We start from the raw sequence: 13,291 nt of genomic DNA on the forward strand, positions 1-13,291 counted from the left end.
AAGGCATGGAACAAAGTCGGACGTTTTTACAGAAATGTGTCCTTTTTATAACATATAATCTTATTTTGCATGTAATGTAATATTAATTTCGCGATTTTTGACTTTTTTTGTAAATTGATTTGTGAAGCTGAATAAGTTTAATTAGCACATAGACCATCTACAAGACCAAAAAAGAAATTTTCAAATACCAGTAAACGGCTCCGTAACAGGCGGCGCGATAGTTGTTGACCCGCTTACCGTGGTTGACCCGCTTACCGTGGTTGACCCGCTTACCGTGGTAGCAACTACAAAATACATGAGTCTCACTATGTGAAAACGGGGTTTCATGCATATGCGTAAAATGTGGTTGCAGATTAGCCTCTGCATTCCGCACAGGCTAATCAGGAACGACACGTTCCGCTTAAACTAGATTTTCGCAAAGAAACATACTTTCTTTTAACAAAAAAAACAGCAAGAGCGGAAAGTGTCGTCCCTAAAAAGCTTTGCCGTCACTTTACACAGACCATGTTTTATCAGACGTTCAGCATTTAAGAAATGCACTCAAGGTCGATGTAGAGGAATGGCGGTTATCAAAATGATATATTTAGATATATAATACAGAAATATACAAATTTAAAGATGGTAGGCGTGTGGCAAAAAAATGTGTTCAGGAACTAAATAATTGAAAGGTACACCACACTGTGGAAATGTGCAACATATTACACTTAATACATTTGTTAAAATTTGGTAAATACCTAGATACAGTGAAAAAAAAACGAATACCTAAAAGCAACTCCAATCCAACTTTCAATACATATGTATCCAATCAATAGTAACCCATTTATGCCTAGTGTCTAGAAAAAAGGCATTGGCAAACAGCGTAGACCCAGATGAGACGCCGCATAATGCGGCGTCTCATCAGGGTCTGCGCTGTTTGCTTAAAGGAATTTCTGTTAAAAATATTTTTTAATATAGAAATAAATATACTAGGCATCCCTAATTTTGGAAATAAATTGATCCAATTTAGAAGGATGGGAGGGTCCACTAGGCATAAATGGGTTAATCACTACGCGCTTGAGGTACTTTTGATTACAAGAATACTTCTAACAGTAAATGGGAATTCTATCGCTGCATTTAAACTGAACATTGAATTCAAAAGTCACATCATATATGAAAACATTACTTAAACATCTTAATGATAAACGCGTGAGCTGCACCAATTGCAGTCTGCCATCGATGTCTTGAACAAAATAACTTAGGTTTGCTATTCCACTTTACTCCGCGCAGAAATGTGACTTGTTACGCACATAATCTATTCCAAATAGGGTCACGTAGGGTTAAGCGCTATGGTTAATTCTAAGAAAATAATTGCAATCATCATTTATAACTGTAAGATTGTTGATCTGGGTCAAGCTTGAATCGAGGGCTCAAAACAAGATCAAATCTTAGAAAAAATGTATGACCATTCCGAAAGCCAGATTTAAGCCTCAATATTGCTGAAACTTGGTTTGAAAATTACTCTTAACAATATCAGGTTATTTTCTCATCTGGATTAACCGAGACCAAAAATCAAATTAGCAAGTCAAATCTTAAAAAAAAATGTAACCACTCGAGAGGAAACAATGATAATTTAAGCGTCATGAAACCTAGTCAGAATTTGTATCCCGACAAAGACAATGATGAGCTCGACTATTTGTTAATTGAAGTCAACAACTGTTTCACCATGTGAAATCTGAGGAAAAGACCCGTATACAAAATGCAATTGCGAGTAATGCAATAATGTTCTGTGAAGCACCTATTTCAAAACGAAGATGACCTAACCGTCAAGGATCAGGGATTTTGGAAAGTACTTATAAGAAATGTTGACTGAATCGATAGTCAGATACGACATACACATGTATGATGAAAAGAATAATTAACTTTCATCGAGAAAGATTCGAGAAGATAAAAATAAATAAATTGAGTCGTGTTCTGATAAAACTGGGCTTAATGCATGTGCGTAAAGTGTCGTCCCAGATTAGCCTGTGCAGAACGCACAGGCTAATCAGGGACGACACTTTCCGCTTTTTTGGTATTTTTAGTTTAAAAAAGTCCCTCCTTACCGAAAATCAAGTTCAGGCGGAAAGTGTCGTCTCTGATTAGCCTGTGCGCACTGCACAGGCTAATCTGGGATGACACTTAACGCACATGCATTAAGCCCAGTTTTCTCAGAACGCGGCTCAATCGATCCATTAGAGAAGTTGTAAAGATTGTATACTACTTATACCCGTAAGGGTGAGTGACGGCGGCGTTGGCGGAGTCTGTGATGTCGAGAAAGGCGTTACAACAGCAGTTGCGGTTGTCACTGTAACAATTCCAACATGGGATAAAATCTTTTGGAGCTATCTATCAGTTAAATAACAGTAACGACTGTATGTAAATAGAAATAACGAAAACAATACAATTTTGAATGACGAAATTGAATGAAATCACGAAATAATGACATCTGTACTTACCTCTTCCTGGACCTGAAAACGTTAAAAAAAACACATTTAATAACATCGGAGACTTTTTTATTTGCAAATGTACGCGTGCTTTCTGACTTATAAATGAGCCGTGCTTTGGGGAAAAGGGATTTAATGCATGTGCGTAAAGTGTCGTCCCAGATTTGTCTGTCCTTTCCGCACAGGCTAATCAGGGATGACACTTTCCGCTTAATGATATTTTCCGTTCCAAAAAAGTCTCTTCTTAGCAAAAATCAAGTTTAAGCGGAAAGGGTCGGACTGGACAGGCTAATCTGGGACGACACTTTACGCACATGCATTAAACCCCCTTTTCACAGAGCGCGGCCCAAATGTTTGTGTACAAACTAGCAAAATAGTGTTGTATTTGTTTGTTTCATTCGACCTTAAGTATAGTTTAAAATTGTCTTACCCTTTGTTATGCGTGTTTATTTGTGAAATCGTATCATAACTTCAAAGAATCATACAATCTAGTGTTTTTACTTGTTGATACACAATTATCATTTGTGCGCTGCATATGCATGTAATGTAGTGTATAAGAAAACATACACAGTAGTGTTACTTTGTTACTTTGATCCCATAAAAAAACAGAACTACAGTCCAAATCAAGGTCTTTTAACCCATCTATGCCTTGCGTCTAGAAAAAAGGCCTTGGCAAACAGCGTAGACCCAGATGAGACGCCGCATGATGCTTAAAGGTATTTTTGTTAGAAATATTCTTAATATTGAAATAAATATACTAGACATTCCTAATTTTGGAAATAAAGTGATCCAATTTAGAAGGATGGAAGAGTCCACTAGGCATGGATGGGTTAATATGACATTTATACATGATGGTTAGTTCCTTTCTTCGCTCATTTTTTTCTTCACTTGTTATGGGGGAAACATTTTGCTGTATTTGGGCAATGCCGTGTTAAAAGGGGGTTTAATAGATGTGCGTAAAGTTACGTCTCAGATTAGCCTGTGTGGTCCGCACAGGCTAATCAGGGACGCACTTTCCGCCTTAACTGGATTTTTGCTAAGAAGAGACTTTCTGTAAACGAAAAATACCATAAGAGCGGAAAGTGTCGTTCCTAATAAGCCTAGCACGGCTCATTTATTATGATAACACACAACCCCTTATCCTATAAAAAAATGAATGTTTCTTAACAAACAGAATATGGAATATAACTTTTTGGTAAAGCTTAACGTGTAATGTAGAATACATTTAGCATGTATTCAATAACACAGATCTTGAATTTGATTCCTCCGACCATATAAATTATACAAACCGAGTTCGTACTATAAGGTATAAGATAGTTACATTACAACAGCTAAATGCATGCATGAGATATTGAGAGAAGGATGTTAACTCATAGTTTTTTTGCCTTGATTTATTTACATAATAAAGCGTTAGTACAAAGTTCACAATTTGACAACTTTTACGGAGAATTAATAGCAAACAAGCAGCTATAGGGATATGAAGATATCCTTTGTTAATTGAAATATGCACATGTTCATTCACACAATTATTTAATTGATCAATTCGGCGTGATGTGCACGATACACAAAATATCTAGTGGTTTATCAAATTTTAATAACAATTCTTAATTCTCATGAGATATTAACTCCTCAACAACAAGAAAAGCAGTGACTTAACCCATTTATGACTAGCGTCTAGAAAAATGGACTTGGCAAACAGCGAAGACCCAGATGAGACGCCGCATTATGCGGCGTCTCATCAGGGTCTCCGATGTTTGCTTTAAGGAATTTCTGTAAGAAATATTCTAAATATAGAAATAAATATACTAGACATCCCTAATTTTGGAAATAAATTGATCCAATTTAGAAGGATGGGAGAGTCCACTAGGCATAAATGGGTTAATAAAAAAAAAACTAGCTCTTTTTATATATCCGCATATCCAGGCAATCTAGAACTACTCACGCGATTATTCAATCAAAGAAACTTATACAATCTTTCTTAATTACATGCCCTTAGGCGAAATCAAACTGCGTTACAAATCTGCGATATCGCTTACTACTCACATATTATGTTTGGAACTATCTATATTTCTTCACTAAGTTAAAACAAACGTTTCAAAGATTGATTGATATAAGGATACGTGTGTTGAACAAACCCGGAGATTTAAATTTTTTTGTTGACAGCAAACATTATGCTTCTGATTTAGAAAACTAGGGCATATAATGTAAATTTAAAAATAAAAAAACATGTGTCAATGGCAGTAAAAAGTTAAAAATGTTATGATATATATATGAATTTGTTTATTCATGGAAACAGAAGTGATTAAATCTTTTTCACTTCTTCAAATAGCGGACATAAACAAAACTGGCAAGATTTTTATGTGAAGTGAGGTTTTTATAGCTTTTTTAAAGACGCTCCAGTATGTTTTACAAACATACCAGCTATTGTTGTAACAGATGCAGTCGTAGGCGGTGTTGCCGTTGTCGCAGAAGGACCGGTAGTTGGTGGTATGCCTGTTGTGGAACCAACTACAAAATATATTTAGTTTAAAGTAAATAAAGAAGAGTGCCAAACTTTCATTAAAACGCATGTATACAGGTCTCGTGAATATTGAATAAATTTGATAAGCAAAATCAAACAGCGAAATCAAACCGCGTGATAATCCTACGAAATAGCTTACTTGTTACATATTCTGTTTGGAACTTTCCATATTTCGTTAAAGAGTTGGATAAATATTTTCAACGATTGATGAATACTAGTTTAGGTTTGTTGAACACATCCGGAAATTACAAGTTTGTATTGACAGCAACGACGGAGCATCTCCATGCAAACAGTTTGGTAATTTAAATGTCTTTGTAAGAGAAACTAGGACGAATACTGTAAACTATAACTGTCAAATAAAACTTGTCCACTGTAGTTAAAGGTTAGATATTATTTAGTTATTCATGATGCTTAATCAATTTGTTTATTTTTGATTTTTTAAGTGATTGATTCTTTGTCAAGCGGCACATTTGGCGTACTTTTAAGTTACAAATTACAACACTTCTACAAATGATGACACAGGGTGATCAATTTTTATGTTAAGTTAGGTTTTCATATCTTTTCTAAAGACGCTCAAATGAGTTAGTAGCTAATCGACAATCTGTGCAAACGAGCCACGAACAATTCAAAAACATACCAGATACTGTAGCAGATGAAGTCGTGGACGGTGTTGCCGTTGTCCCAGACGGACCGGTAGTTGGTTGTAGGCTTGATGTGGAACCAGCTAAGATACATTCATTTTTTAAATTGTCAATTGTACAAGAAGGTAAAATACTATTATCTTATGATGGTCTTTTGTGAAACCAGCTACAAAATATATTTATATGCAAACGTGTCAATTGAAGTAGAGGGTTAAATACTATTAAGTTATGCTGATTTGTTTATTCTTCGTTGCCATAGTGATGGAGTCTTTTCCAAGCGTCATATTGTACGTGATTTTAACCCTTTGCATGCTGGGAAATTTGTCGTCTGCTAAAATGTCGTCTGCAGAATTTCTAAAATTAGCATTTTCTTCGATTTTTTTCAAAGAATACTATCAGAATAGCAAACAGTTTGGATCCTGATGAGACGCCACGTTCTGTGGCGTCTCATCTGGATCCAAACTGTTTGCAAAGGCCTTTAAAATTCAGCTCCAGCGCTTTAAGGGTTAAGTGATACATTAAATCACATTTTCAAATAAGGGATATTAACAAAATAATCTGTTTTGCAAAGTACAAAGTGCATTAAGATTCATATTTAAGAATACAAACAGCGTTCTTAAATATTAAACATGAAATCAATCCTTAAATAATTTTACAAATGTTGTTTATTAAATAGTTTAACAACTTGTTATTTATGTATGAATTGATAATGGAGTATTCACTTTGATGATAATGTATACGCCTATACGTTAAAACTTACAGGGCGTTGTGGTGCTTGCTGTTGTTAATTGCTCGCCGCATAACAGAGCGGTGATCGGACCCAATCTGATTACGTTGGCGTCTGGAGACTTCTTTATTGTGACCGTAATAGTTACTACCTTCTTGCCATTCCTTGGATGGCTCACAACAGCAGTGTCCTGTTTCATTTCCGGTTGCGTCTGATACAATTGTATGACAAAGAGAGATAAGTTTTAAACAGTACCATGATCTACATTTACTGTGATTTGCGCTTGTAAAAAGATGTCCATTTAATATCAATATATAGGTTATTGTAAAAGTATGTACATACCTCAGTTTGAATCGTGTTATCGTCGTATGTAATGTTGACGGATACAACTGCGTCATATGGTTTAATATGTAACTCGTTCAATTCTATTGGTATAATGTTAATCTTGACTACAGCCATGTCTGTTTGATCAGGTGTAAGTTGTGTAATTCCCCCGGCCCGGTTAAACGGATCGAAGTTTTCAACGGTTTTGCCGTTTACGTCAATGGTTGTGAAACTTGGTGCAACGTCTTGTTCTGGTCCGCCCATCACGCAATTTTCTATCAATTTCAATCGTAAATGTATGTTTAAAAGCGTGCAGATGGATATTTAGTCCATGTCTATAATTTAAGACTAAGTAATCGCAAGAAAACTTAATATATTCATCGTATATATCAAAAACAACCATTTATGACGCGTAACTTGCAAAGCATGAAACATGTTGTATATATTAAAAAAACTGATAGTGAACTTGATACCCCCTCCGATACCTTATCACAGCGAGTGTTAAATACAACGTATATTACAATTGCAAAAGTCATGCTCGAGAGAAGGATATTAACTTCTCAGTTTTGTTATCAATTTAAATCATATAATACATGACACACATTGGACAAGCTTAACGGAAAAACTAAAAACGATCATACTAAGAGATTCATTTAGAGACATTAGAACTTCAATTTACACTCGGTCGGACACATAATCCCAATTTTATCAAGTCAGCGTAATATAAAGAATATTCAAGAGCGTATGTAGCGAACTGAAAGAATGATGCGAATTAAGCTCTAAATTATGTATGCAAACTTACCAGATGGTGTAACAGATGTAGTCGTGGGCGGTGTTGCCGTCGTCACAGACGGACCGGTAGTTTGTTGCGTGCCAGTCGTGGTTCCAGCTACAAGATGTATTATTTCAAATATATATTACAGAAGTGTGCCACCTTTTCGTCAAAACGCCCGTTTATAGATCGATTATGCATGTTTCGACCTTTATTAATTTTAGGTTAAAACACAAGGCGTGCTAAACTAAAAAAGTTGTCCTTTACACCGTTCGCCTTACTGCCGTGGAACGTGTTCTCTTTATACATCTCGTTTCTCTATTGATCGTTTAATTAATTGCATATATTTTATCAGATAATTGTGTTACACAATTAATATCACGTTTAACATGGGCACAGGCTAAAATTAACATTGAGATATTGGGTGATGATGTTTTTCTTTGATGTTTGACTAATAATACATGTCCATAATTTAAAACAAAAATGAAGCTTCAGTATCATGCATATATTTTCGACCATTCCAATGGAGAAACAGATTAAAAACGATTGTCCTTAGGAATAAATTACACATGTTCGTAGATTCAATCCAATTATCGGGATTTCTATAAGTAATATATTGCATTTTAAATATTATTGCGTTATAATATAAAACAAACCGACAGTCAAACGTGTATAGATGTATATGAACTTATGTTTACGCTCGTATAAACGAAACATTGTTTGCGTTTTTTTTTAAGTCAATAATTTGATTTAGGCTATGGTGTCTTATTTACTTGTCATCTGTTTCCATTTTACTGATATACCTACTATTCAACTAACTGTTGCTTTAACATTTTGTGATACGTATGATGTAAGATCGAACTCGTCGTATTTAAATGAACACCTGCTTCTTTTTGAGTTGTAGTAATCATAGCAACTACGGTTGTTACAGGCCCTAAACAACCATTTACGCCAAGGTCTTCTAATGTAATAGATTCATTAGGTGATTTTACTTTAAATGGTATTTCAAAGAACTGCACTTCTTTATTTGTACTAAGCAATCCGCATATAAATAGATAGAAGCAATGACTTTAAACCCATGCAAATTGGCTGTTTATTTTATAAATAAGTATTACTCATGTGTAACTGATACCACTATTGCTTAACAAATACTTCTACAGAAGTATTCACTCTCAAATACTTTAATGGTAGTTTAGCCATTCAGAATCTACAAAGTTGATATATGAATACATAACTTTTCAATGACTTTAATGTAGATACATTAGATTTATTCTAGCATTTTTTTATTTTAAGGCTTGAATAGATATTTAATATAAACGAAAAATGTATACACAGGGATTTCGACGCGAACTTGTAATCGGGACCAATTATAGAATGTATATTATTTAAAAAATACTTATACAAAAAAAATCCCAACATTCCCCAACATTTATTTGTTAAAGAAGAAAGGTTGTATCAACATCACAACATCAAAACGATTTTAAATATTATTTACCTGGCTTTGTAGTTGATGGCGATGGTGTAGTTGCTGTCGAGGAAACTAATGGTTGTGTTGTCATAACAGCTGAAGTTGTGTGTACAGCTAAAACAATATGGTTTTAAAGAACGATATAACTATTTATGTCATGGACGTCGCAGCACGCTGTGAATCGCGTCAACAAATACTGTTATCAGCGAATAGATATGTAATGTAAATTCAAACTTTTCAATAACATGTTCAACATGACATCCAGTACATACATTAAACTTGCAAACAAACTATTTTACACCAATATATAATCTGTTTTGCAAAGTACAAAGTGCATTAAGATTCACATTTAAGAATACAAACATCGTTCTTAAATATTAAACATGAAATCAATCCTTAAATAATTTTACAAATGTTGTTTATTAAATAGTTTAACAACTTGTTATTTATGTATGAATTGATAATGGGGTATTCACTTTGATGATAATGTATACGCCTATACGTTAAAACTTACAGGGCGTTGTGGTGCTTGCTGTTGTTAATTGCTCGCCGCATAACAGAGCGGTGATCGGACCCAATCTGATTACGTTGGCGTCTGGAGACTTCTTTATTGTGACCGTAATAGTTACTACCTTCTTGCCATTCCTTGGATGGCTCACAACAGCAGTGTCCTGTTTCATTTCCGGTTGCGTCTGATACAATTGTATGACAAAGAGAGATAAGTTTTAAACAGTACCATGATCTACATTTACTGTGATTTGCGCTTGTAAAAAGATGTCCATTTAATATCAATATATAGGTTATTGTAAAAGTATGTACATACCTCAGTTTGAATCGTGTTATCGTCGTATGTAATGTTGACGGATACAACTGCGTCATATGGTTTAATATGTAACTCGTTCAATTCTATTGGTATAATGTTAATCTTGACTACAGCCATGTCTGTTTGATCAGGTGTAAGTTGTGTAATTCCCCCGGCCCGGTTAAACGGATCGAAGTTTTCAACGGTTTTGCCGTTTACGTCAATGGTTGTGAAACTTGGTGCAACGTCTTGTTCTGGTCCGCCCATCACGCAATTTTCTATCAATTTCAATCGTAAATGTATGTTTAAAAGCGTGCAGATGGATATTTAGTCCATGTCTATAATTTAAGACTAAGTAATCGCAAGAAAACTTAATATATTCATCGTATATATCAAAAACAACCATTTATGACGCGTAACTTGCAAAGCATGAAACATGTTGTATATATTAAAAAAACTGATAGTGAACTTGATACCCCCTCCGATACCTTATCACAGCGAGTGTTAAATACAACGTATATTACAATTGCAAAAGTCATGCTCGAGAGAAGGATATTAACTTCTCAGTTTTGTTATCAATTTAAATCATATAATACATGACACACATTGGACAAGCTTAACGGAAAAACTAAAAACGATCATACTAAGAGATTCATTTAGAGACATTAGAACTTCAATTTACACTCGGTCGGACACATAATCCCAATTTTATCAAGTCAGCGTAATATAAAGAATATTCAAGAGCGTATGTAGCGAACTGAAAGAATGATGCGAATTAAGCTCTAAATTATGTATGCAAACTTACCAGATGGTGTAACAGATGTAGTCGTGGGCGGTGTTGCCGTCGTCACAGACGGACCGGTAGTTTGTTGCGTGCCAGTCGTGGTTCCAGCTACAAGATGTATTATTTCAAATATATATTACAGAAGTGTGCCACCTTTTCGTCAAAACGCCCGTTTATAGATCGATTATGCATGTTTCGACCTTTATTAATTTTAGGTTAAAACACAAGGCGTGCTAAACTAAAAAAGTTGTCCTTTACACCGTTCGCCTTACTGCCGTGGAACGTGTTCTCTTTATACATCTCGTTTCTCTATTGATCGTTTAATTAATTGCATATATTTTATCAGATAATTGTGTTACACAATTAATATCACGTTTAACATGGGCACAGGCTAAAATTAACATTGAGATATTGGGTGATGATGTTTTTCTTTGATGTTTGACTAATAATACATGTCCATAATTTAAAACAAAAAATGAAGCTTCAGTATCATGCATATATTTTCGACCATTCCAATGGAGAAACAGATTAAAAACGATTGTCCTTAGGAATAAATTACACATGTTCGTAGATTCAATCCAATTATCGGGATTTCTATAAGTAATATATTGCATTTTAAATATTATTGCGTTATAATATAAAACAAACCGACAGTCAAACGTGTATAGATGTATATGAACTTATGTTTACGCTCGTATAAACGAAACATTGTTTGCGTTTTTTTTTTAAAGTCAATAATTTGATTTAGGCTATGGTGTCTTATTTACTTGTCATCTGTTTCCATTTTACTGATATACCTACTATTCAACTAACTGCTGCTTTAACATTTTGTGATACGTATGATGTAAGATCGAACTCGTCGTATTTAAATGAACACCTGCTTCTTTTTGAGTTGTAGTAATCATAGCAACTACGGTTGTTATAGGCCCTAAACAACCATTTACGCCAAGGTCTTCTAATGTAATAGATTCATTAGGTGATTTTACTTTAAATGGTATTTCAAAGAACTGCACTTCTTTATTTGTACTAAGCAATCCGCATATAAATAGATAGAAGCAATGACTTTAAACCCATGCAAACTGGCTGTTTATTTTATAAATAAGTATTACTCATGTGTAACTGATACCACTATTGCTTAACAAATACTTCTACAGAAGTATTCACTCTCAAATACTTTAATGGTAGTTTAGCCATTCAGAATCTACAAAGTTGATATATGAATACATAACTTTTCAATGACTTTAATGTAGATACATTAGATTTATTCTAGCATTTTTTATTTTAAGGCTTGAATAGATATTTAATATAAACGAAAAATGTATACACAGGGATTTCGACGCGAACTTGTAATCGGGACCAATTATAGAATGTATATTATTTAAAAAATACTTATACAAAAAAAATCCCAACATTCCCCAACATTTATTTGTTAAAGAAGAAAGGTTGTATCAACATCACAACATCAAAACGACTTTAAATATTATTTACCTGGCTTTGTAGTTGATGGCGATGGTGTAGTTGCTGTCGAGGAAACTAATGGTTGTGTTGTCATAACAGCTGAAGTTGTGTGTACAGCTAAAACAATATGGTTTTAAAGAACGATATAACTATTTATGTCATGGACGTCGCAGCACGCTGTGAATCGCGTCAACAAATACTGTTATCAGCGAATAGATATGTAATGTAAAATCAAACTTTTCAATAACATGTTCAACATGACATCCAGTACATACATTAAACTTGCAAACAAACTATTTTACACCAATATATAATCTGTTTTGCAAAGTACAAAGTGCATTAAGATTCATATTTAAGAATACAAACAGCGTTCTTAAATATTAAACATGAAATCAATCCTTAAATAATTTTACAAATGTTGTTTATTAAATAGTTTAACAACTTGTTATTTATGTATGAATTGATAATGGAGTATTCACTTTGATGATAATGTATACGCCTATACGTTAAAACTTACAGGGCGTTGTGGTGCTTGCTGTTGTTAATTGCTCGCCGCATAACAGAGCGGTGATCGGACCCAATCTGATTACGTTGGCGTCTGGAGACTTCTTTATTGTGACCGTAATAGTTACTACCTTCTTGCCATTCCTTGGATGGCTCACAACAGCAGTGTCCTGTTTCATTTCCGGTTGCGTCTGATACAATTGTATGACAAAGAGAGATAAGTTTTAAACAGTACCATGATCTACATTTACTGTGATTTGCGCTTGTAAAAAGATGTCCATTTAATATCAATATATAGGTTATTGTAAAAGTATGTACATACCTCAGTTTGAATCGTGTTATCGTCGTATGTAATGTTGACGGATACAACTGCGTCATATGGTTTAATATGTAACTCGTTCAATTCTATTGGTATAATGTTAATCTTGACTACAGCCATGTCTGTTTGATCAGGTGTAAGTTGTGTAATTCCCCCGGCCCGGTTAAACGGATCGAAGTTTTCAACGGTTTTGCCGTTTACGTCAATGGTTGTGAAACTTGGTGCAACGTCTTGTTCTGGTCCGCCCATCACGCAATTTTCTATCAATTTCAATCGTAAATGTATGTTTAAAAGCGTGCAGATGGATATTTAGTCCATGTCTATAATTTAAGACTAAGTAATCGCAAGAAAACTTAATATATTCATCGTATATATCAAAAACAACCATTTATGACGCGTAACTTGCAAAGCATGAAACATGTTGTATATATTAAAAAAACTGATAGTGAACTTGATACCCCCTCCGATACCTTATCACAGCGAGTGTTAAATACAACGTATATTACAAT

The 13,291-nt window shown here is 34.3% G+C and overlaps 1 protein-coding gene across 1 annotated transcript in view; it reads right to left on the reverse strand.

Annotated features, from left to right (window-relative positions):
• The window catches only part of LOC127846265 (mucin-2-like), a 92,891-nt gene that overhangs the window by 20,113 nt on the left and 59,487 nt on the right, over positions 1–13,291 (reverse strand). Inside the window, exons 56-69 of the mRNA XM_052377436.1 lie at positions 12,786–13,042; positions 12,477–12,654; positions 11,990–12,076; positions 10,523–10,609; positions 9,739–9,995; positions 9,430–9,607; positions 8,943–9,029; positions 7,478–7,564; positions 6,694–6,950; positions 6,385–6,562; positions 5,621–5,707; positions 4,881–4,970; positions 2,246–2,323; positions 189–284 (exon numbers count right to left, since the gene is read on the reverse strand). Coding sequence (XP_052233396.1) covers positions 189–284; positions 2,246–2,323; positions 4,881–4,970; positions 5,621–5,707; positions 6,385–6,562; positions 6,694–6,950; positions 7,478–7,564; positions 8,943–9,029; positions 9,430–9,607; positions 9,739–9,995; positions 10,523–10,609; positions 11,990–12,076; positions 12,477–12,654; positions 12,786–13,042 — 2,004 coding nt within the window. The remainder of the gene's footprint in view (positions 1–188; positions 285–2,245; positions 2,324–4,880; positions 4,971–5,620; positions 5,708–6,384; positions 6,563–6,693; positions 6,951–7,477; positions 7,565–8,942; positions 9,030–9,429; positions 9,608–9,738; positions 9,996–10,522; positions 10,610–11,989; positions 12,077–12,476; positions 12,655–12,785; positions 13,043–13,291) is intronic.

Source organism: Dreissena polymorpha, chromosome 9 (genome assembly GCF_020536995.1).
Source record: "Dreissena polymorpha isolate Duluth1 chromosome 9, UMN_Dpol_1.0, whole genome shotgun sequence".
Classification (NCBI taxonomy): domain Eukaryota; kingdom Metazoa; phylum Mollusca; class Bivalvia; order Myida; family Dreissenidae; genus Dreissena; species Dreissena polymorpha.